General features: G+C 38.3%; 1 protein-coding gene across 1 annotated transcript in view; it reads right to left on the bottom strand.

Moving 5' to 3' along the window:
• Positions 1-5788: 5788 nt before the first annotated feature.
• TRPM1 (transient receptor potential cation channel subfamily M member 1) overlaps positions 5789-25602 on the bottom strand; it is an 84561-nt gene continuing 64747 nt past the window's right edge. The window contains exons 17-28 of the mRNA XM_086620004.1: positions 23544-23833; positions 22764-22992; positions 21181-21303; positions 20681-20812; positions 19955-20083; positions 18440-18691; positions 17565-17757; positions 14378-14398; positions 12580-12724; positions 10220-10419; positions 8917-9049; positions 5789-7064 (exon numbers count right to left, since the gene is read on the bottom strand). Coding sequence (XP_086476130.1) covers positions 5789-7064; positions 8917-9049; positions 10220-10419; positions 12580-12724; positions 14378-14398; positions 17565-17757; positions 18440-18691; positions 19955-20083; positions 20681-20812; positions 21181-21303; positions 22764-22992; positions 23544-23833 — 3123 coding nt within the window. The remainder of the gene's footprint in view (positions 7065-8916; positions 9050-10219; positions 10420-12579; positions 12725-14377; positions 14399-17564; positions 17758-18439; positions 18692-19954; positions 20084-20680; positions 20813-21180; positions 21304-22763; positions 22993-23543; positions 23834-25602) is intronic.

Below are 25602 nucleotides of genomic sequence, written 5' to 3' on the forward strand. Positions count from 1 at the left end.
ATCTCTTCTGAGCCTGTATCTCTATGGCAAGTTATGAGTTTTCATAGCTTTCTGAAGAAAGGTTCAATTATTAGTTTCAACTCCACAACACAACGACATACGTGTTGTCTGATTTCACAGCTGAGCTATGTGCTGAGAGCTACAGCAAGTACGTGGCAAGTCTGCAAAGTCAGGGATTCACTGATGAAAGTCTGTTCTATTTCTCACTGAAAGTGTTATGGTTTATTACTTTACCTGGACACCTCCCTGCTTACGGGCTCAGTAGTTTGCACACACCAGTTGCCACAGCCTGCACTCAGAGTCTGGGACTTTCACTGGGCACTTGCATTACCTCTTACAGCAGAAAATTTATTAAGCAGTTGAAAAAAAAATCTCTTTTCTGAGTATCCTTGATGAAGATCCAGCAGAAGAATATTTAAAACGTGATTACTTACATAAAACAGCAACTTTGATAGCCTTTGGGGCCAAAGATATACAAAAGATGTAAAAACTATGCAAGGTTTTAGTTTCTTGAGGTGTCTCAGGAAAAAAGCCTCCTTTTCAAGGGACACCTGCAAAGTGGAGGTAGTGTTCTCAGTGTGGAGATTTAATCATCAACTTTGCTGTGTTACGTAAGGGAACTCTTCTTGTTAATCATTACGTAGGTATTACCTGCCTAGAGTTATTTGGAGCTATTCATTGGTACAATGTTCCACCTTGCCTTGGGCTATTTTACATAGGTGTTGTGGTAGTGACTATCAGATTATCAGTGCTCCTAAACTAGAATCCAGTTTTTTTCCATTACCATTTTTGAAGGCTGTTGGTCTGCTCAGCTAATAGCTTGCTGAGCATAGCAGTCCAATTAGTGCAAGACAAGGGAGATGCTTGCATCTAGAATCATACAGGATGAAGCACTGCGGTTTCATAGAGGTTTTAATGTTGTAGAGACAAAAGAGGAGCAGGCAGATTAAATTATGCAACTGCTTTTTCATTAACTTCAACACCAAGCAAAAGGTGGATACAGGCACTTAAATATTATGGCTGAACAACTGCAAAGAATAATTTAAAGCCTATTATCAAGACATACCTTACATCCATTGTAAAGACACAGGGCGTCAACCATAAAGCACCACTTTGCCATATCGATTTTTTTTTCTGCAGATAAGGCTAAAATTTGAAAAAAGCAAAAGAAGATCGCAGTTTTAAGGAAGTCTGAAGTTCTTATCTCACTTCTCCCAAAGCTTGTGGTTTGTCAGCCTGCAATCCATACTACTACTTTGTACTGTTTTTTGGCTACTCCAGCCCCCTTGGACCCTGGCACCAGTTGAAATGGGTATTAAATGGCCATATCGACCAGGTCCTCACATCTGTTTTGCCTTTCTGCCTGATGCTGGATCCCAACAGCGGATCAAAATCCACAATTAGGCTGAAATATTCAGCTCAGGTGACCACTGCACGCAGTAGAGCATTTAAATGCAGTGGCTGTAGTGAGAGAAAAACACCTCTAAGGCTAATGTAGCCTTGTGGCCCAGTAAATAAGAGTATTGTGACTGCTAGTAACAAGCCGCAGGCTTTATGCTGACGTTGTAAGGCCTCGGGATTGAGGCTGGTCAGGATTGCTCTGTCTGAACTTGCCTTAACCTGCCTTGAGCTGTGCCTTCGTTTGTTTAGCTGTGAATGCAATCTTTCTAATGACTAGAAAATTCAGGTGTAATTGTAGGATGTGAAGGCCAATGAAGAAAAAACAGATATAGAGTTGGTAGCAAACATAAAAAACGCCCATAAGAATGCAAAAAAAAAGGAAAAAGCAACCAACATGAACATTATGCTCATCCTAGTCAAGGACCTGGGATGCTGACAGATGGCAATATTTCCTTACCACCCCCATTGCAGACGCTCACCATTAGACCCAGAGGATCAGTGCAAGTGTGAGCGTAACATCAAAAAAACCCGTCAGATAGCAGGAAGTGTGCATATATCGATTTTACCTTATTGATTTTTTTCCTGTAGTAGTATAGTAGTATTCTTTTCTCTCTCCTCTTCTTGTCTCTCCTCTCTTGTATTTAGATCTAGACTAATAATAATTCATACATTAGACTTAAAATTTGTAACACTAACAATAAATTCCTGACTTTACATACAAGGTGTGTCTCCTTTTGGCTCACAAGCTTTTGAGTGTAACGCTAGTTCAACTAGAAGCAACCAGTCAGACAGGACAATGCTGCAGAAGCAACGTACTGGCAATGGTGCTACTAGGTGGGAGTCCAGCAACGTGTCCAAGTGCTGCTGTCACTCTGAAAACTCACCTCAACCATACCAAGTGCTCAGCAGCAAACTGGCTTTGTGTCAGTGGATTAACTACCCAGAACACCCAAAACAGGGCACAATCCTGTGGATCTTGCAGATCTAATGAAATAATTCTGTTGACATCCTTGGTCATGCAAACTCCTCACATTCCTGTTTTCTGACAAGGCCTTACAGATACTTGTATTCTTTTAATTTTTATTTTATTTAGAAGACATCTTGCATAAGATGATAGTCAAGCCCAGAACCTAGGAAAGCATCCAAAGAAGCAGTATGGAGAAACCATAGTTGGAAGATTTCAATGGCTACTTGAATCCATTACTAAATAATATGAAAATGAACTTTCTTGGTTCTCAGATATCGAAATCCAGCTCTAAAATGGAAAGGGTAACTCTGCAATAGGAGAGGCTTGCAAGAGCAAAGTCAAGCTAGTCCCAGAATGATGCCATGTAAAAAGGGGTAATTCGTGGAATCAGCTGGTACACTTAAGAACCTGCCTGTGTGAATATTACCATTAGTCACTGTGTTTAAAACATTTGCCTCGAGGGAGAGGGAAACGTCTGTATTGCAAGATACTGTAAGATTAACAAACTTATATTACCTCAGTGTGACGTCTCTGCATAGGCATAGCCTTAGAGTACACTCTTTAGGCTTGACGTGGTTCAGTGTAGGTCAAGCACGTAATAGAAAATGGTAAGTGGAATTCACAATGACACTGCTGTGGAGTCACTGCATCCTTAACAGTAGGAGGGATGCATCTTCCTGAAAAGCAGTTATTAAACATGCCTCCTCAGAAATGCAAATTCTGTGCCTGCATCCTTTCAGCCAGCATTCAAGAAAGCATGTAGGCAGACATGCAAATACGTTGATCGTTATTCTGTTTAGTGTGCTCTAAATCTACTATCGGTCTTCTATGCACATACAGAGCCATATTTAAATCTTATTAAAATGGCTGTATTTCTAAAATAACTCTGCCAAATGTGTAGTTACTTCACATTTAATGGCAGAGGGGTTATCATTTCATTTCACGCTATGCAAGAGCACAGAAAACATCCAAGCCTTATAAAGTCATCACTGCATAGAGAGCTTTATGAAAAATTACTGGCATGTGTTAAAAGAGAATCGTTGCTTAGAAAATGTTCAGCCCGTGCACTGCATAGGAAGAAACAGGTAAGTGAAGTATTTTGATATCATTATAGTGAAAAATTGGTTATACTGAATTCATTTCACATCGTTTTCATATGTTTCTTTATAAATATTTTTACACAAAGGAAGTAAATAAATACAAAGGTAAAATATCTTTCTTTGAAATTAACATGCTATCTGATAAATTTGTAATGTAAATGCTACAAAAACAACTGGTCAAACAGAGCATGATTTAACACACATTTTATAAAGACAATGTAACAAGAGGTATGCAACGCGCTGTATTTCATTCCACAATGCATACTGCTTGTTTAGCAAAGTGCTGAAAAGCTGCATCCCTTTGTGTTTGTCCATCAATCAGTTTCTGGTGAGCAGGCAGGCAAACAGTAAAAAGGCATTGGCAAATTGGAGGCTATTTTAACCGCACCTACAAAATGGCTATGTAGTTGCACAGAATGGTAACACAGAAGTAAACATGGAAGTGAAACAATTTCAAATGTCATTCTGTTTTTACAAAATGTCAAGTTCCCTAAGCAAAATGTCAACACTGTTCCGACAACAGTGAAACCAGTAAACCTGCTAATAAGACCAAGCTAGCAAAAATCCATAGTAAATGATGACCGAACTTTCAGATATGTCTATGCAGTTACCATCATCATTCAGTATGCTAACAGTACTTCAAAGTATGAGTATGGATGGAGTATGAAAATATAATACAAACAATAAAAAGCTGATGCCATCAATGTATTTCTAGAGTCTTCCATCAATCTCTGCATTTCAAAATGCTGTAAGCGGCATTATCAATGGGGATACGGAGACTTACATACCGTGGAGCTGATGGTGGGGGAAAAAAAAGAAATTCTGTCTTTTCAAAATAGCATATGAGTAAGTCCAGACAGTTAATGAGTTAAGCGTAAACTTTTGACCAGTATTCTGTGAACAAGTAACAGGCCTTTAACTCTTTTTCTTTCCTGACTGTTCAGTGGTACGCATCCCCTGCAAAGAGAGGTGCTGAATATCTGGGAAAACAAAGTTCCTAAAAGGTAACAGAGAAGAACAAGGCAAATAATGTCATATTATTCTGAAGAAAACTATCAAAACCTAGCAATTAGAATGTCACTGTTGACATAAGTGTGCTGGGAAACTGCAGCTGTGGATTTCCAGTCTTAGTTGGAGAGGGATAGGAAACGCTTTTGCTGTAGAGACTTTTTTTCCCTTTGACATTTGTTTTTGAAGTTTACTTAAGAAAATGTATGGAATTTCTATTCTCACCTGGAAAATCTATTTTTTGTTTAGACTGACTCAAAGGAACTGTTCCTTGTTCCTCATGTGTTGTCATAATGAAACTGCAGAATGGAAGACGAATTTGTTACAGTAGATTTTCTTCAAACAGAGATTGGCTACATTTTGACCTCACCTAATCAGAACACCATTCCTGTGTCGTTTTCCCTTGCAGGCATTTAAAAAAAGCCAGATTCTTACTATACATGGACTTCTATTGTAATCCCTATTTATATAAAACACTAATGCAGATCCTGGATTCATATTATTAAAATCTCCTGATACTTCATATACTTAATATATTCCTAAACATTTTTAAACAATGATCACTGTTTTTCAACAGTTTAAGGCTGTCAAGCATGCTTTGGGGTGGGGACAGATATGATCCTGAAAGCAACATTATGTCACTAAAATTCAAGGACAGGTCAAGAATACGTCTACATGTGGCTTTCCAGGTCAGGTTTCTCCAAACACACTGTGTTTTTCCACTTATTTAATCCACCTGTTTTAGTGGATTCAAACTGTTGTGCCTTTCTGAAAGAGGAGCTAAGAAGTATGCATGAAATCAGAAGTGAAAGAGGGGATTGCATAGTTTTTTCTTGCCTCCAACAATCTTGTTTCGATCTGAAAAACACAATGGCCACAAAGAAACCAGCTGCATAAGTAAGGATAAAAACTAAGGCTGGTTAAAAATTTGTTGTTTACGAAGTCTTCTGATAAAAAAGAATAAAAAACATTTTCTAAATTATTACATGATAATATTGTCCTTCTTTCAAGAGCTTTTATAAAGAGCTTGTCAGTAAATTAGCTTATGAGGGAGGCTGAAATGGAACAAAGAAAGATCTACCACTGTTGGCATCTCTGGACTGTGCCTACTTTTTATCTGCCCCTGAGAGAACATCTCCCTTACACGTGACCCAACAAGCACTGATTTAAGAACAGAACATATAAGTTTAAAATGAAAAGAAACAAATATATGCAAAATCATGCTTTAGAAATTAATTTTAAAAATCCATCATTTGTTCAATTATTCATGCTGCTTTCTTGACTGTCGATAAAACAGGAGCCATAAGCCACTTTAACATTCAGTTTCTGTGGATGCATTTTCTTGCCTAGCTTTCTGTTCTTCTGTTGCACTGCCAAATGCTACCACCAAATTAGTTACGCTGCTAGCATGTCCTGGTCTATTTAATTTGTCCTTTACAGACTTGGCTTTCCGAGAATGGCTGTGCAAACTCTTTGACCGTACTGATGGAAACCCAGGAGTCCTTTCTGGCTTTACTGATAGTAAATTCTCTTTCTCAGCCTTGACAGGGGCAGGCATAGAGATGTATGAGGCACTCATGCCTGCTTCACCAACATCACTGTCATCTGTGTCCACCTGTAACTGCTTCTGCTCTGCTTGCCTTTCTGCTTCAGAGATAAAACCAGGGTATTCTGGAGGACGTTCTTGAGAAAGTTGCTGCTCAACTTCATATTTCCACTCTGTGGCCCATTGTTCAATTGTAGAAGGGCACACCTGATCCATGATAGTACTATACTCTGTGGTCCAGTTGTTAACTCCTCCAACAAGCTTCCCACCATGTGCAAATATAAAACTCCTTGACTTTGTCATAGTGGTTTGACAAGCACTGAATGTTTCGGGAGGAAAATAGCGCATTGCTTTAGATTTGTCCAAGGGATAAGAGATGGTTGCTTCTAACTTGGTACGTTCTACTTTTAACTGAGTGTTCTGAAAATCTGATCTCGGTACTGACTGACTGTTTGTAACAGCATCCATCTGGTTTGTACTTTGAGGAACCATTCCATCACTCTTGAAAATCCCCTGCTGTTCATCCCCAAAACCACCTGAACCAGAATGGGGTCTGGAAACATTCTGTGCAATTTCTAATGTAGATTTACTGTAATCTGCTGCGGTGATTGCATTAGCACTAGAGGCATAATAGAGACCAGTGTGGTGTTCTGGAACCAGCATCCTTGGGTCTGCTCCATCTTCTTTAGTACCAATAGAATGGGCTTTTTTACGCAATCCCATGGCTGGTGACATAGGAGTGGTACTATCATCATATGTTAACTCATCACCACCGACATGGTATCTGTACATGCTGTAGCCATCAGAGCTGTTAACACTGCTTTGCCTTAGGAGGTATGCAGCATCACACTCAGACGAAGCTCGTGAACGTGTATATGTCAGCTCAGATTTGTCAATACCTGCCAGCTTCTCAAGAGCATTCGCCATCCGACCAGATAGTTCCTCCAATTGAGAGAGTCGAAGGTCGACTGTTTGAAGAGAAGCTTTCATAAAATGTTCTCTTTCATTCACTTCTTCTAGCCTCATAGACATATTTTCAACTCTGTTGGGTATAAAAGAGGAAGCATAGAACAGAAGCTGTGGAATGGTGCAGTAACCCATTATAGGCACTCAGCTACTGATTTCTTCGTAAGGCAAAATTTTGTGCTATATATCATGCATCATTCTTTCTTCCTATGTGTAGCACTAAAAGCATGTGCATTTTCCTGTTATCTATGCTTTCTGTACACCACAGTAGAGGGCTATTTGAACTTTGCCCTTATTTACATGCCAGCAGAGTACAAGAGCTGCAGCCTTAGAAACAGCCTACTGTTAACATTTCTGAGTGTGCCACCCACTTCACATTCAGTTGTCCTCTTTCACTTTGAAGCATAAATTAATTATATGAAAAATACTTTCTAATGACATGCTCACAAGATTAATTAAAATAGCATCAAGGCGTGTTGTAAAACAATTTTTGTAGCTATATGAGAGAGTGTGCATGGGATTACTTAAGCTCTTGAAATACCTTTCAATTATGTATCAGCTGAAGGGAGTGGAATTATTGTCCAGTTCAATTAAAATAATGTTTTTTCCTGTTTTCTTTTATCATTTGTATCATAATGGAAGTGCTGGTACCAGACGAATGCATATTAAAGTAATGCATTAGAATGTGACTTAGAGATCATAAACTAGTAAATGAACTGTGGGAATTAAATTAACATTCTTTTTCTCTCACGCACAAAAGATGACGAAGCATCTGGAGCAAGAAGCCATGAGAAATAAACAAATCTGCTTTGTGGCCATAGACCATAGTGAATCAGTGAGGCTTACTAGCCCTGCTTTATTCTCTGCCACAATACCTGGGATTTTGACAAATTGCTGTGGATAAATAGTGTGATAGAAACTATTTGAATACACGTAGCAGATTTAATTTACTTATCTATTCTCAAATGTCACATACAATAATGCAAGATATTCAGGGCCTCCCTTCAAGAGGAAGATATTTATCCATTAAAGAATCATATGGCTCACAGAGAAATAAGAAACATTGAAAGGAAGAGATAGATAGAGATAGATATAGGTACAGATATGGAGTAGTTCCTCATCAAAATACCATGAGATAGATTAAGGTAAAAGGGGTTTAAGCTGTGTATCATTTTCATTACAGGGAGAATTTTTCATCATTTCAAGTAAATGACAAAAGACCCCATCCTCTGACTTACTTAGAGCCACTAACAGAACAGGCAGAGCCTTTGGGAACAGTCCTGCCAAGTGACCTGCTGAAAAAGTGCTGCTTGCCATTCTCACTGTGTCTTACACAGCAATATGCAAGCATTAGCTAGTCCTCAGAATAGCTTAATGATTTACATGTGAATATTCCCGGTCTTTTAAATGGGGAAGTTCATACTGAAAAGCTAAATACCTTGTTCAAAGCTTCCAAGAGAATCTGTGGCAGAGATTAAAATTCAGCAGTTGTGAGTGCTGAACCATAGTGTAAACCATAGGTCCAAAGGAACAATCCTCAGTGCTTCTGTCATTAAGCTCCAACATGTTTCTCATGGTCAGATGAGCTGTTGGAAGCTCAGCAAGTAGTAATTTGCTCAAATGGATAAAAAGCAAAACTCTGATCTTCAGATGGGCGAGAGGGAAAAAATTCACCATGAACAAAAATGTTCTTATACAAAAGCCACCCAAACCAGCAGCCTTAGTGATACATTAGTATGAACAACAAAAAGCTTGCTCTTGTGAGAGATGCACCTGCACAGATATTTACGCAGGATTCAGATTAGCTTCTGAATTGGTTGTCTTCAATATCTAAATCTTTTGTACTTAAATTTGGTTGTAATCAAGACACAAAAAAGCAAATATTGTTCCAGATTAAGTGGTGTGGGTTTTTTTCTTATAATAGGTACCTTTCAGAGGTAACTCTGATGCGTTCATCATTAGATGATTGCTCCTCATCCTCTTTTTCCTGGAAGTATTCTTCTACGCACTGCTCTTCAAATTCATACAGTTTTTTTAGCTCTTCATCATTCAGAAATAACTCTGTACAAAACAGAAGAACAAAAGAGAAGCTTCCTTTTACTGAACTTCTAACAGTCAATTGTAATCCAATTTAGCACATAACTTTGGACATATGGATGCTGCAGATTCTATTCCTACACTAAATGAAGAGATGATTTTCTAATTAGGGAATGAGCGCTTAGCCAAAGATGGGCACAGCCTTGAAGGCAATGTAATGCATTACGACCATCATCTGCCTTTATCATCATTTACTGGGGGCTATATTTTCTTCAATGATCTTTGCACTTTTTAACAGCAGTGCTACACATTGAACAAACTGACTAGATTTTACAGGATAAAGAGTAGGGCAATCTCTGCCAGTTTGACTGGTTCTTAATTCAAATGTTGTTCTTAAAAGGATGCCAGTTACAGGTAACAGGTAATCTAATAGAACAGATTTTCCCAGACATTCTTTGGATAAAAGCTTCAAAAATCTATAATCATGTAAGGAAAATCCAAGGGAAATATAAGCTCTTGGGAACATTTAATCCTTTATTTGAATTTGTCTCTTTGTATGTGGAGGGAGTGTTATATTTACTTTTTTCCTATTTTTAACTCAGAAGCATATTGTGCCAAAATAGCATTACTTTAAAAATGTTTCCTGTGACATGTAGAAATACAGGGATAATTTTGAGTATCTGATTATTTCAATAAGGCACATAATGAAAATAACAATCAATGTTTACAGAGTATGTCAGGAGAAGAATCCTCACAGTTCCCCTGTGAAATGACACATAAATCTCTAACATAGAGAAATGAAAGTGGGGATACTCTTAGACACAGATGGCTCACAATCACAGAGCTGAGACTACAGATGACATTAGAAACTATGACCCCTTTTTCTCAATTTCCTATTTGCCTTTCCCAACATAAGGACTTTGCTACAACTTCATAAAACTGGATTAAGTAGGTGCCACCTCACTGTTTTAAGAAAGCACGTTAAAGAAAGTCTTCATTAGCAGCACAGCATTGCATGTTCTCAAAAGCCCAAGGAGCTCAAGAGTTGTTAACTTGATATAAATTTTGTCCCATACTGTCTTCTGCAAACACACTTGACCATCAACATGAACAAAATAGTTCAGCATTGGAAAAGCTGCTGCTTTCTGCTAATATGGTGCAAAAAGCTCAATTCAGGTAAGATTTCTTGCATACTCAGTCCCCTGTCACGCTCATCCTGGTCTCCTTCACCCTTCCTGCAGCGACAGCAGATTCGCTTGATGATTATGTAAATGTGGCTGAAGATAATCATTGGTGGTGGGAGGACAGGTCTGTCATGGAATGTCATGATCAGCTGGTACCGCTGGAACTTCCAGACTTGGTTGGATATTGATTTTACCTCAAAGAAGGTATTGCTGAAAGGGAACAGAGGTACAGTTTCTATTAGTCCTCTAAGTTTACTTATCATTGAGTAAGTACTACATTGAAAAAACTAGCAGCTAAATAACATAAGACCACATGGCTTGTGTGGTTCAGCATTTTGTTGACACTGCTGAACTTGCAGAACTGATGATTAACCTAGACTCATGATTTCACTACTCCTTTTGAGGGCAGCAAAGCAGAGGGTGCTCTGCATCCCTTATGCACCACTCGGAAGGGTCTTCCTCAGACTATTTGCTCCTACTGTATAAAGTCCTTTCAGTGTTAGTGAAAAGAAACTTGCACAATTTATGAATCACATAATCGGTATTTTGGGGCTTGGTTACAAAGTATTTCTTTTAACACATGCCAGTATTTGATATTACACAAAGTATTAAATCCATAAAAGGTATTTTGTATGCTAAACCGAGAAGCGTCAGGTAGTGTGCCTTTAATATGCTAATCAGCTTGACCTACATAGAAGACTTCAAGTTTTCACAAAATGTCCTAAATTCAAACTTTATTCACTCAAACTTCTGACTTGAAAGCATGGTGCATACTTTTTTGTGAAGGAATTTGTTCTTGGAAGTCATGTCCTCATAATTTCTACACCAAAATAAGGCATGTTATAAAGATGTTTTGTTTTGTAGTTCAGTGGACATGAAGGAGTGTAAGTGATAGTATGCAATCCAGAGATAACAATAGTCAAGATGATGAAATGCCAACTAAAAGAAAGCAGGCTCAATGTTCTGTCTTAGATTAAAATAGCTTTAAAAAGCTTTAAGTATGTTCAGGCAGCTCACTCGACTCCTATGATGATGATGGTATTGGCACTTCCTTTTTTATATTTTCTCTCCACTTCTTTTCTAACTTTCTGCGCTTTAGAATATCTACATTCACAAAACCAGTTAAAACATCTTGAAACCAGAGAATTCTTGAGTACACAGAGCTTTTGGTTTCTTTTGGCGAAGTATACACAGGATTATTTACCAATGATAAATGACAATATGCCTTCATTCTGTGTCTCCTGCATAGCAGGAATTCCCCAGCTAGATCTCATCCGCCTTGCAACCATGCTGGGATGGCAGGAGTTAACAGCATGACCTACTTCCCAAACTGCTGATTCCTTGGTCCTTCAGCCAATAATAGCTACCATTGTAAGATTCTCCCCCTTCCCCCTAGCAATGTGACTGATATTCGAGCACTTTAAAATTCATGACCTTTTAAGCTACATACATCAAATGAAAGACAGGCTTTGTGAGCTGTAGATTTCTCGGCACCCAATGAACTATTTTTGTGGTTGTGACACCAGCTACCTATGCCAACAAGCCCTCCAGCACTACGTGTTTATGAGTATGAAAAATGGATCACCTGCTTTTCTCAGGTGGTGTGTTCAGAAAGTCTTACTCGCAAGTAGATATTTGAGTTTTACTTTTTTGTTTCCCCCCGCCCCTAAGTCATGACAGGAAAAGCATGCAACATAACTGTGGGTAAAAAGAACATGCAGCAGAAATTTATTTAGCTTTACTCCAGAGAAGTCTAAATATAGATTTGTGGAATAACCTTAAGAATGTGCACAGTGCATGCTGCTTGGACTGGCCACAGATCTCGGCAACATGTGGCCATCCTTTCTTTTGGTTCAAGGCAATGTAGAGTTCTTTTTTGGGTCGTACAAGAACTTTGCAAGGCCCTTTTTTTTTTTTTTTCTAAATGAAAGCAAAACAAGAAGAAAAAAGACAAAGAATCCAATGGAAATGCCTTCTGCTTTTGACGTTCAGATTTTCATTCTGCAGTTCTACGGCAGAATCATGTTTGCTAGAGGTTACATGGCCTTCTGTCATGTATATGGCAGGTTTCATGGATTCTGTTTCTCTTCTTTCCAGAGCAGTCTTAAGGCCTGTCGCTATCCACTAAATGGTAACTGGACATAGCCAGATTCTCTCATATGCATTACTGCAACTGCTGGCAAATTCAAAGCAACCTTTCCTCCCCTCCTTCCCAGTGTATACACTAGTCCAAGTATTTGCCATTCATGTTCATAGGGTAACTAGATCCTGAGTTTGAATGCAAACCCTTGCAAGATCAGTGGATGGGCTCTCACAGAATCTTTATCTCAGCAATAAGAAAGTAAATACAGTGCATGATCATTTACATACTTGAAGACAGCAATCAGCAGGTTCACCAACAGAATATTTGCTACCAAGAGGTAACAAGCCATAATAGCAGGAGTGAGCCAGGCCCCTGGTATACATGGAGGGAGGCGTTTACCATCGTCATCGTAAAGATTGTCCCCGCAAGGAGCTGAATAAAAACACAGGAAAGGTATTTTTCAGAAATTGCCTGATACTTCACTATTCACATTTATTTAATGATGGCATGTGTAAAATTTGCCATGCTAAACAGATTTTGTCAGTTTATTTCCAGTAGCAAGTACATATAATTTCTACTTCAAATTCTGCTTTTAACTACAGCATAGAAAAATAATTTCCCACAATAGTAAACACAGAGACAGCTCCAAGTTTACTGTACAGTGTGGCTTTCTCTTCAAATTCATATGGATTTTCTCTTTCTCATAGCAATGGTCTAGGACAAGATCTTACTGTGTATATATCAATAGTGGAATTAAAAAAATTCTCCAACCAAACTTGCTTGCATAACTTGCCAAAAGCGTAAAAGGATTTACTTACTGGTTCCAGATTCCTGAGCATACATTAAACCTTTATTGGGGCCCTCAGTGTACTAAAGAGGCCTTAATGATCCTGACCAGCTTCACCCCCTATGCGTACTTGTTCCTGCCTGAGCTATGTCATTTGTACAGGTCTCAGCCCTGCCTCCTGTACGGACCTTGGACCTGTGCTTGTTCCCTGGATGGACCCTTCTTCTGTCTCTGGCCCCACCTCCTTTTGCCCCTAACTGGACTCCCTAGATGGACCCTGGACTATCAGTTGTCCCGTCTGGGGCTGTTAATGTTACTAGTAGGTGGCCCTGCTACCACTTTTGGGCCAATTTCTATTTCCCTTATTTTTCACAATAATTTTAAATTTTAGATAACATTTTAAAGCAAAGAAATATAATTATAAAATGAAAATTATATAGCAACCGCAAAATAGACTGGTGAGAAAAAGACAAAAATTGAGAATATTGATCAAACTGATACAAAATAATTGCGTCAAGTAATCCCAAGGATACAAAGGTTGTCGTGGGGTAAAAGCTGTCTTGCAGTTGGGCAAATGCAGCAAGTTTGTTCTGTCTTTAAGCGCAGTGCCAGAATATCTGGTTTCAAATATGAGGCTAACTTTTGGAACCATTTACTAGCAGATAAAGTGTTTATCAACCACAGGTTCTTTAGCTGAAATCCTAGCAAATACTAAGTCTGACAATGAGTTCATTACAGATTTAGTTTATGTGAATAGACGAACCATTTTTTTTAAGCATTTTTCAAAAAAACCCGATGTTTCAACCTCACCTGAAAAATGCTTCAAATTATTTGAAAACAGACTAATGTTATTTACTGTAGACTGAAAGAGACATTTAGACTATGATTAATAAAATATATTTTACTTGTTTTTCAAACATCAGACTTAGGTTTTTCTTGTCTATCACAAGAAAAGTATAACAGGAAAGTCAAGCGAATCATAATCTTATTCACACGGACCAATGAGCACTGCCAAAGAAACACTAACACTAACATTGTATTTAGGTATTCAAAGGGAAAGAGTTATACCATGACACTCACACATCATAATTTAAAAAAAGGATTATTTTACTGTCAGTGTACTAGAAACAAGTCATAGCAATCACATAAGCTGAAATAAAACTTCCGTTCTGCAATCTGTTTTAAAATAAAGTATTTTTCCTCTTAAAATGTCAGTATCTAGTGAAGAAAAAGACTAATGAACATATTCAGGTACATGAGATAGTGAGAGAGATAGTCAGCTCTCCACAGAGACTTACGATTAATTTCCATGGCATAGACTGAACAGCATTCCAAAGGAACGAAATAGAAAAGGAGGCAGGCAGAGAAAGAAAGAAAACAATAGAATAATATAGAAAAATAAACCCCAAAAAGATGATTGAAAATACAGTTTTGCTGCCAAGAAAAGATAAGCAACCAAAACATCAGAACAGTAGAGACACATGCTTAGAAACAATGTCTTCATTAAAAATGCACTGCATTCTGCATTTTCCTTTCATGTTTTTTTCCCCAAATGTTACATATGGCAGTGGATTCATGATATTAATAATAAATCACAAAATGCTTCTGGCAGATGATCATTTAAATGTACAGGATATTTCAGGCAAGTAAACAAAACTGGCAGTCACCATGAGCACAAAACAACTCGGTTATGTAAAATCATTCTTTTAGCTATTATGGAAACATTTCCTTTTTTTCCTCTCTCTCTCTCTTTTTTTTTTTTTTTTAAAGAACCACTCTGGCTTTGAGTCTGCCAGCTGTTTCTGTTGAATAGCTATGTTTCCGTCAATGGTCATGATACTGATGTCATTACAGTGTACAATATCATTAAAGCCTATTTTGACTACCAGTATGGATACTTGCTTGCCAACCACTGAATGATGATTGCAAGAAAAATCACACTACTGAAACTCAGCCAGGCTTCTCTATTGTTTAAGAATATATCGCTGTTGAGTACGAGATGCCACTAACTTCTTGCTTTTCATTAGGAAAAGTGTGACCAGCAAGCTAAGGGAGGGAATTATTCACCTCTACTCAGTTCTGGTGAAATCACATCTGGGCTTGTGTGTCTAGTTCTGGGCTCCTCCAGAGATATCAGACATGGACGTACTAGAAGGACTCTAATAAACGGTCACAAAGATGATTAAGAGTGATTGGAGAGTCTGTCAAATGAGGCAAGGCTGAGAAAGCTGCGATAATTTAGGGTCAGGGGAGATCTTACCAATGTTATAAATACCTGATGGTGGGCAGCAGTAAAGACAACAGAGCCAGACTCTTCTCAGTGGTATCCAGTGAAAGGACAAGAGGCAGTGGGCAAAGACAGAAATATGGGAAATTCCATTTAAACCAGGTTGTCCAGAGAGGTTGCACAGTTTTCATCCTTCATGAGATTAAAAACCTGACTGGACAGTCCCTGAGCAACCTGCTCTAATTTACCCTACTTTGAGCAGGGAAGTTTGACTGGATGATCTCCAAAGGTGCCTTCCAACCTCAGCAACTCTGTGATTTGTGATCTTCATCTTTAGCTGAAATCCTATCCTCAGTGAAACTATTGACAAAAGTCCAACTACCTTCTTTCAGACAGAAAATTTGATGTACTACTTTTTCTATATATTGTTTACACTCATGAGCCTTGGCAAAACTACACATAAGCACTTGACACAGCGTCAGGTTAGGCTGCCCATACCAATCACTCCCCACTGACTTCTGAGGTTGCTTTTTGGTGTGTTTATGGAGAACCACAGAAAGATCAGAGTGAAAATTTCTTACTGAAAGCAAAAAGATCTTCAGAAGTCAGTCCATAGACTTCTAGACATAAGAAATGTACCAAGTAATTATAATGTAGTCTAGTTTTATACCCGTAGAACTCCTTGCATAGCCACTTTTAGTTCAATATTAAAACAACAACAAACCCCACGTTTCCAAGTTAGCTGATGTTTAAGTTAATGACATAGCAAATCTTCTGAGCTGGGAAGGCTAGTGGAGCAAGTAGCTGGACTGAACTTGTGTAACTGGAAAGCCTGAAATTCTTCTTCCCCAAAATCTTTTGCATTGCTGAAGAAAGATTTGTAATTTAAAGGATGCTGAGTATATAACTGAGAAGCAACTGGAAGCATGAGAGAGGCCTGGGACACCACTTACACTAAAGAGATCAGTATTCTTGGTAAGGTGTGAGTTTTGATTTATAAAGAAATCAAGCTGTCTACACTGGCAAACATTCTTTGTTCAAAGTGAAGAAGGATTTGAATGCACCATATAAGCCACCAATGTAAGGGATACACTGTTACAGTCTATTCCCCCTCATGATTAACCCACTTAACTCCTCATTAACCCACTTGAGATATCCTGAGCTTATCTTGGCTCACACGTGCACTGAAACCAGAATATCAGACAATAAATGACTGGCTTGACCTTATATTTGTCGAGAGTAATTTATTGTATCATAAATTATATTAATGAGACAAACATTCATAAGGAAAATGAAGATGATGTCATCTTTGCAACAGTGTACACTGTTCAGAAACAGACTAATGACATTTTATTCCTTTCTAAGTAATTAAAGTACACTTTATTTGGTATAAAGGTTTCTCATGATGATGGATCATTATGTTTTTTGACTGAACTTAGACCTCACGGTTTCTTCAGCCTTCCACTTTACTACTTATCAATATATGCAGATGGTTGAAATAACACATGCACAGTGCTAAAATAGCAGCTTGTATTATTTCATATAAAGTGCAAACTATGTGATACACAATAGAGGAGGCCAGCTGCATGTTTGACAGTCTGTATAAATTTCAAATATTAACACAAAACTAGCAATAACATGATAGTTTCCATCTCCTCTAAAATAATGACAGTTACTTTTTAAAATTGTGCAGCTTTTATATAAGAAACGCTATTTCCACACCCAAAGCTAATCAAGCAGAGTTTTCCTTTTTGGTTTTATTTTTCCACAGGTGTAGAAAAGAACATGACTGATTCACAAAATGGAAGCGTTTCTGGGAAGTAGATAGATATATCAGTGGGAGTAAAAACTGTGTGGTGAATTGGAGATGAAAGGATACATGTATTTTCATCTCCTGTGCAAGGTATTTATTTTTTTCTTCTTCTGTTGGAGCTGAGTATTAGTAAAACATTGGTTCAAAAGAAAGTTTCAGAATGATCTATGTTGATCCCTGCAAGTAAACAGAACACTTAACACTGTTATACTCTTGATTAGGAGAGTATTCCAGGCTATATCACTCTCAGTGTTAACTGAATTTGCATATAAACGGAGAGACAGGACATGCAGGTGGGGATCAGAAAATGGTTCCTCTCTGGAGTCTGTCACAAGGAATCAACAACAACAACATAATCATAAAGACAAAACGCTATTTCCAAATTAAAAACAATAATTAATTTGGATCTGATCATCTGCCTCAGAAACAGGAAACAGACTCTTACTATGAATTCTACTCTTACGGTCTATCTGGTCTGCGAAAACCTCTCCATAGATCATCCAGTAGGGCATATAGAAGATGTTGCGAGCTAGTCTCCAAGAAGGCTCCTCATCTGGGTGCAGGATAGCTTGGCGGGCTACTCCAAAACTCATCAGAACCACAAGCATGATGACCACAAAATAGAGCATGTCAATCATCTGCACAGAGAGAGCATACAGAGGCTCTTATCATCACCAGGTAGTACAGTAGCATCAGCATGTCTGTTTGGCAGCATGCATTAAAGTAAACAAGAAACTATCAAGAGAACAAACACAATCTCCTGGATAATTTTCTTGATATTATTCTTTAACTACTGATCATGAATTAAGCATACATAAAAATGCAGTAAAACCAGTCATTTAAAGGAATACTAGATTTATATTTAAAACTACCTAAAACGCTAAAATCTTTGCTATCCCTATTCTCTCTTGCATCAAGTGCACTAGGCTGTGCTTTCAGCACAGAGCTTTTCTGTGGTTGCAAAGAGATGATATAATCATTACTGTTTCATCTCCTGTCCACAACTGATGGTTTTGTGAATGATCCTGGTGTATCAACAATCTTGTAACTGCTATGGCTTTGGGAGACAGAAGGCAGGCAAAATGAATGAGTTTCCAGGGGCTGGTTAAAAAAAAAAAAAAAAAAAAAGAGAAAACTCGAATCAAGCAATGACTAGCAAGAGTATTGCATCTCGTGTGTGCATGAAATTCAGATGGCAACTTTTTTACAGCCTTTATTCAGGGCCCTACTCAGAAGGAAAATCTCTTTTTAAAATCAGAATTGAATTTAGTTTCCCATGAAGTTCTGAAATATGTAATTTACAGCAATTCAGGCACTAACCATCTTTCCAATCATCATGACGTAAGGTCCCAGGTATTTGTTCACACCAAAGATATCTAGTACTCTAATGTACCAGAAAATGATATCTACGCAGTAAATCACTCTTCCATAACCCATGTAAGGCTGGTTCTGTAGGCGAAGAATTGCTCCTATCATAAATACTGAAATAGCCACCAGGTCAGTAATATTCCAGTACTCTTGGAGCCAAACTTTCACTTTTTGGCTCAGTTTGCCAGGCTCTGACATCAGAATCTGAAATAAAAAACAAACAAACAAACCCCCAAAAATCATGAGGAAAAACGCCAAGTTACATTTTTGAAGGAACTATCGTGAAACAAGAGCAATCTTGTCATTCAATGGGTGTCTGAGACCCTCTCCTCTGGCAGTAAAATTTGTCTCAGCAGTATTTTTAGTTACTGGCAGGCAATTTTTTTTTTTTCATAGAAACATAGAATGGTTTGTGTTGAAAGTGACCTGGAAAGATCATCTAGTCCAACAGCCTTGCCATGGGCAGAGACATCTTTCACTAGATCAGGTTGCTCAAAGCCCTGTCAAATCTGACCTTGAACACTTCCAGGGATGGGGCATCCACAACTTCTCTGGGCAACCTCTTCCAGTGTCTCACCACCCTCATAATAAAAATATCTTCCTTATGTCCAACCAAAACCTACCTTCTTTCAGTTTAAAATGGTTGCCTCTTGTCCTGTCACTACAGGCCTTCGTAAGAAGTCTCTCTCTGTCTCTCTTTTAAGCCCTCTTTACATATTGAAAGGCTTCAGTAAGGTCTCACCAGAGCCTTCTCTTCTCCAGACCAAACCACCTCGACTCTTTCATCCTTTCTTCATAGCAGAGCTGTTCCAGCCCTCTGATCGCTGTCATGGCCCTCCTCTGGACCTCTTTTCCATCTTTGTTTCTATTTTGGCTTTATTATTGGCCTTATTTTGTTGTAGGTTCTAATCAATAACATTTAAACCAGCAGATCTGCCTTACTGAATTTGCAGCCTTATTTATCTCCAAACACAGCAGGAGATGTGGGAATTGTGAATCAGAGAAGGACAGGCCAAGTGCAAACCACAGTACTTCATGTGAACACAGCGGAAGTTTTAATGCTCTCTTCCTCACACAAAAGCAATGAGATCAGTCAGATAGTACTCCTGGCTAACTCCCCAAAACACCTCTCTGCCTGCAGTTCTCATCAACGACTGCATCAGTAATAAAGAGACAGTACCTGCTGAGATCTCCTTCATGGGTCACGGCCATGCCTTTCCTTGGAAATGGCTAAGGCCATTTTTGCCTGGTCTTTTTACCCAATAAGAGAAGGTTTTAATGTATGGCAATGGGTTATATAATTATAAGTGAAACTTTCTCCAGTGATGGGCATTTTGGGTCTCTCTGGATATGAGAATCTTCTCTTTCATGTATGGCTTCTCAGCCCTCTACACAAGTCCATGTCATTATTACCTTATTAAAGCTTCATTTTAATGATTATGAAATGTTGGTATGATCAGACTTTACCTCTCTTACTTTCTCTAAAGCCAATGTGACAATGTAGGAGATGACAATCCATTCCTGGACTGACGGCCACCGTTCCATCCGCACCAAGATGATATAATTAAATAGCATCAAGTAACCGAGGTATGATATCTACCAAAAAAAGAAAAAAGCCTTTATAAAAAATAACTCCCCACTAATTTCCATTAGAAAGTTCTGGACTATTAGTGTAAGTCAATAAGAGCTATCACTCAGTTTTCTGTAACTACTGGTGTAAATGTCAAACTGGTGATGCTGGTGTCTCCATGCCTTATAGCAGACTTTGGTGACCAGCCAAACTGGTCAAAGATCATAGAAGTCCAGAGTTAAGAAACCAAAATGGATTCAATGGCTTTGCAGGAAAAAAAAAAAAAAAAAAGGGGGGGGGGGAAACAAAGAAATAATAAACCAGAAAGAAAACTAAGTTTTCTAAAGAGTGTGATATTCAATGTGAAATGTTTACCCACCATCTCAAAACAGATCTAAAGTAGAACAGAGCTTTAGAGACTGACAGCATTAGTTTCAGTTATTCATTCCGTCTCACTGTCTATGCGTTTTTCTTCGAATAAAGGGAGTACTTTACTCATCAGATTCCATGAAAGTCAGTACTATTTATTTAGTTGTTACTTGGTTATTACTTTAGCATTAGAATCCTTTAAGTTTCACAGGTGTGAGAAAACTATTACTATCAGTTTAATCATAATGACTTACTGTATAGAACCAAAACTTCACAATAGGTGCATTATAGAATTCATAGATCTTTGTTCCAATTGGAAGGCTCCTTTGTTTTTTATTTGCATTCTCTTCATCTCCTTTGCGGGAGCCTGTATCCACATTTGCATCCTGGAAGACCAAATTCATCAGCTTTCATCAGTACAATAGTAAAAATAGTAAATACGATACAATAGTAAAAATAGTAGCTTTTCCTCAACTACAGCCCCAGTCATCTATTAACTACACGATGCGTCCTCTGAGCAACAGACTTCTTTTTTAAAAAGATAAAAATACAAATTCTGTAAATCTGTGCAACTACACAGATAATTTACATACTCAGAGAATCTATTCTATACACTCCCAAAACTCTTCACTGATTTTTATCCCACAGAGGCAGTTGAGATTTTCACCTGAGTGACGTATAGCATAATCAGAGAAGTTAGAAAACTGAGCGCTCTTGAGATATTAGAATTTTCCTAATAACCTCCATTACTGACCGCATTTTCCTCTTCCTTTTCTTTGCCTTCTTCATTTTCTCTTGATGTCTGGTAAGAATAATCATCATAACTCCGAAACTCTAGGAAAAGGATGGTGGGAGGGAAGAGAATCCCCATTATAACCTGCACAACAAGAAAGAATTCAACTCAGATGGCAATATTTGTTTACATTAATAGGTTTAATAACAAGGCAAATCCCATAAACAATACTTGCTTTTGTGTAGCATTCAAGATATTCTGCTATCCTCAAACTACAGAAATGAATAAGTAGTATGTATAAAACATTGCAATAAGGTCTTGTATGGAAAGAGAGCACCCTGGAAGGCTTCCTGTCTCCACAGATGTACTGCGATTAAAAAATAGTGCTTCAGAATTAGAATTGTGCAAAAAAATTCCATGGAATGGACATAGTGGTGGTTTGAAGAGGGCTTCAGGTTTGTTACTGGAGTTTATAGTCACTTCAGTCACCTATTATAAAGAATTTTAATGGTTAAAAAACTTGTGAAAGGTAAAAGCAGCTTTGCAGATAGCACTGAGAGAGCTCTTTTACTATGTGAGATTGCTGAGACACAGAAACACAAGCATGAGTTGCCAAAGTACAGAAAAGGGGCAAAGAAGAGAATAATGCAGGTGATGAAACTAGAACATTTCGTTTTTCCATGCTTTGGAGAAAAAAAAGGAAATCAATAAAGAGATTTAGAAAGCACCATGATGCAATCTGAAAGGCAGGATACTTGCCTGAAGACTTTGAACAGGTTTGAGGGAGACATGGGAAAAAGGGCAAATAAATTGTGAATGACAGAGTGCAACGTGTATGTCAGCAAGCTTGGGAGTACGACCTGGGAAGACAGGCATGGCACTTTGTCAGTAATGGGGGATTTAAAGAAATAAGGAGGTAAGACTGAACTGGTACCATCAGAGTGGGCCTCCATATGAAAACAGACACAAGCAAACACTGCTCTGTTTCCTTAACATTGGCCCACTCGTGTTTCTCTTCTGTGCCAGTCTCCTCACATTACTCATTTTTTTGTAAATCCAACAATCGGGAAATACAAAAATCAGAAAGAGAGACCAAATCATCAAATCACAGAAGAGGGAAATAAAAATCACATAGTTTCACACAATGCAATTGCACAGATTTCACTCTTTTCAATACTGAGTCTTGACTCTGTGTCTTCTGGTACAATATTAAGCAACATAAAAAGCGTGTGCCCACATCTGGTTAATTTTCTTTCTATTCCCATTGAGTGGACCCCTAATGGAGATCTTTTTGATTGTATCCAACTAATTTTTAATCAAAGGTGTATGTTTTCCATGAACAGATCTCATCATCCATTGAAAGCCACAGCCTCGCTCTCAGATTCCAATCATAAAAAGCCTTTCATGGATCAATATTTTCCTTTGTCATTGGGTAATGTTCCTTAGATGTACTGAATTTGGAAACAAAAAAAAAATCAGCTTTAAAACAAGTATGTTCTTAAAAATCTATAATTAGTAAGCCAATTTGTTCTATGCATACACTAAGTATAATGTAGTGTTACGTGCAACAAACTATGTATTTGAAAGTTTCAGAACAGAAATACCTTAAGGCCTGGGTTTTTCCTCATGCGTAATCGTCCCATCCACATATCTGTTAAGAGCATCTGGCTGCATGTGTGAGCAATGAAGTCTCTGTGTTTTGCTGCCACAGCCAATTTCAGGCAGGTAGAATTACTCCAGTTTTTAAGTTCGTAGGTCAGTAGTTTCATTGCAATCTGCTCATCATGTTTATAGGACTGATCCAAGAGTTCAACAGCCAGCTGGCCAAAATCTCTGGAAAATGCAAGGTAAGTCCAGTGAAGTTTGATTTAGAAATCAATGTTTGCTTGCATTTGGGGTTTTAATTCCACTTAACGGGGGGTTTTGTTTTTCCAGACATGTACGATGACAAGAACAACCGAGTCTCAAGCTTGATTTGGGACAGTCTACAAAAGTTCTAAACAAATTTTTAGTGACCAGAGAGAATTAGCTTAGACCAGTAACATCTTAAGGCCAGTCTCTATATATCATCAGATACCTCTTACATTATGTGAGTAAATCCTGACAATAACTTTGTGAAATAAAACTAGCTAGTTTTACAGAGAGAGAAGCTGAAGAAAGAATGTGTTCTGTCATAAAAAATGCAAGTCTTCTCCTTGCTAGTGTTGCCTTCAGATTCTGAGACCACATTTTGGTTTGTTTACTGTTGATAAATAGGCTCCAAACGGCATTCTGTGAACCTACATTCTAGAAATCAATTGTACTTTACTAAAAGTAAAGCTTCTCAGCACGTCAGACAACCCTCTGTATCAAGCACACATATACTCTGTTCTGCATCTACTAACTTGGAGTTGTTGTCCAGATCTTGAGAGATGTCGTCCACCAGCTCACTCTCAGAAGACTCATGGGCCATAGACTTGTACAGTTTACAGGCCACAAGTGCCTTGGCCATGGTTTCCTCCCCTCGCTGCCAAAGGAAGAGTGCCATCTTTTGCCGTTTCATCAGCACGGCCCATACCATCAATTCATGAAAGGGATACTGAAAGCGGCTGACTTCTGGGTCATCCACATCAATATCGATCTCTTCCTCCTTTTTCTTCTTCTTCTTCTTCCCTTTGGTGGGAGGCTCATCATCCTGGGAAGAGAAAAGGAAAAAACATTCTCATCAATTTTTAAAAGCTTACCTGACAGTGGCACCACGCACAGAACAAGTATTGAGAGGACATATTAATAGTTAAAGTTCTGATTTGGCGTTGCTGTTTGCTACAATGAATGCCAATAGCGATAAAGCTACAAAGAACATGTGACAGAGCATGCACTGGGCTAGCACACATAGCTTAATATTTTATTCAGATAATCATTTGTTGCATACTTAATTACAAGTCACCCATCTTGGATAAGTACAGTAGAACCCTATTGTACTGAAGGCATCACTTTACATTGCATTGTAAGTAGATCTCTACCGCATGTGCAATTGCACAAGCTGATTTGCAATGAATTAGTATTTCATTCCACTGCAGTGTTAATGGAGCTTTAACAAACCTGAATTCACTATGAATAGGTTCCACTGTCACTGCTGATTTGACACGTCTGCATCTATTCCTGAAGAACAGTGCTGCACATCTTACAAGTAGCAAAGCAATTTTCAGACTGACATGCAGGTGGAGAGAGCGGTAACATGCAAATGGCAAAGATAAGCAGATAGTGTCCTTAAGAACAGCAAGATACTAAAGGGAGTCTTCACCTTTGAATAAGCAAGCTCCTCTTATGTATGCAGTGCAAACGGAAGGTGTGAGTATCCCATTTCTTAAAGGGATAGGGAGGATAGGCCATTACTACAGGAACCAACATGGAAGTAACTGAAGGGAAGTACTGACAATGAAGCAGGATCCTGAAGGGAGAAAAGCCATGATTGGGAAAATTAGGGCTTAAATAATGAAGGAGGAACATTGCATATATAGGTGCAGACAGAGCTCATTATCATTGTAGACCTTGATTCCAATCTCAGAAGCGGACTGCAAGTAAAATCAATTGCCATTCTACAAAATTAGTTCCTATTCAAGCAAGCTCAGCATAACACACTATATTTTGACAGAGTATGAACTTAAATTCAAATTCAGGGTTCAGCCTCACACCCCAGGTTTCCAAAGACAACTCTTCAGCTCAGCAATTAAGTACACATTTCTCTTCCAGCAGTTTTAAGAACTGCAAGTGGTGACCTCAGTCTCTTATGGAAAATTGTCTCGAATGTCCTGTGTCTAAATGTCAAAACTAGGTCCTCCCCACACTAGGAAAATCAAATCAAAACAAAACTCTGAGTAAGAAAGACAAAGTGCTATGGAGTCTAAACTTCCTGTTTTAGAGCTGCTAACATTGGAAATTAAAAAAAACAAAAACACCTGGAATCCCACCAATTTACTGACCACTTGAGAAAAAAAAAAGATAATTTTTCTTTTCACGTTTTCTTTCTCCTGGAAGAAGGGAGTGGGCTACACCCACAGTCATGTGGAGAGAATACTTCAGTTTGTGCCACATAAAACATTTCACGCTGAAAGAAACAGTAAATTCAAAATGTGCTTTTGGAGAAGCACTAAGCAACCTATGTGTGATCAATGCTGATTAAGAAAGGCTGTACCTCTGAGAGGCTGAGCTTTTGGCCTTGAGCCATTAGAAAATAGGAAGCTGATCAGAGAGATTAAACATAACCTGGACTTTCTCTGTAGAGAAGAAAGCTGCTTATCTGCTTGAGGAAGTAAGAGGCTTCTGTGTGTGAGTTTCGTTCACACCAAATGTAACACAAGTAACACGTACATATACTGTGTTTGAATACTATCACAGCATTAATAAAAGCATACTTCATAAAGAAATGTACCTAGCCTCTGTGTAAATGCTTTCCTGGTCTAT

Source organism: Tauraco erythrolophus, chromosome 14, assembly GCF_009769465.1.
Source record: "Tauraco erythrolophus isolate bTauEry1 chromosome 14, bTauEry1.pri, whole genome shotgun sequence".
Classification (NCBI taxonomy): domain Eukaryota; kingdom Metazoa; phylum Chordata; class Aves; order Musophagiformes; family Musophagidae; genus Tauraco; species Tauraco erythrolophus.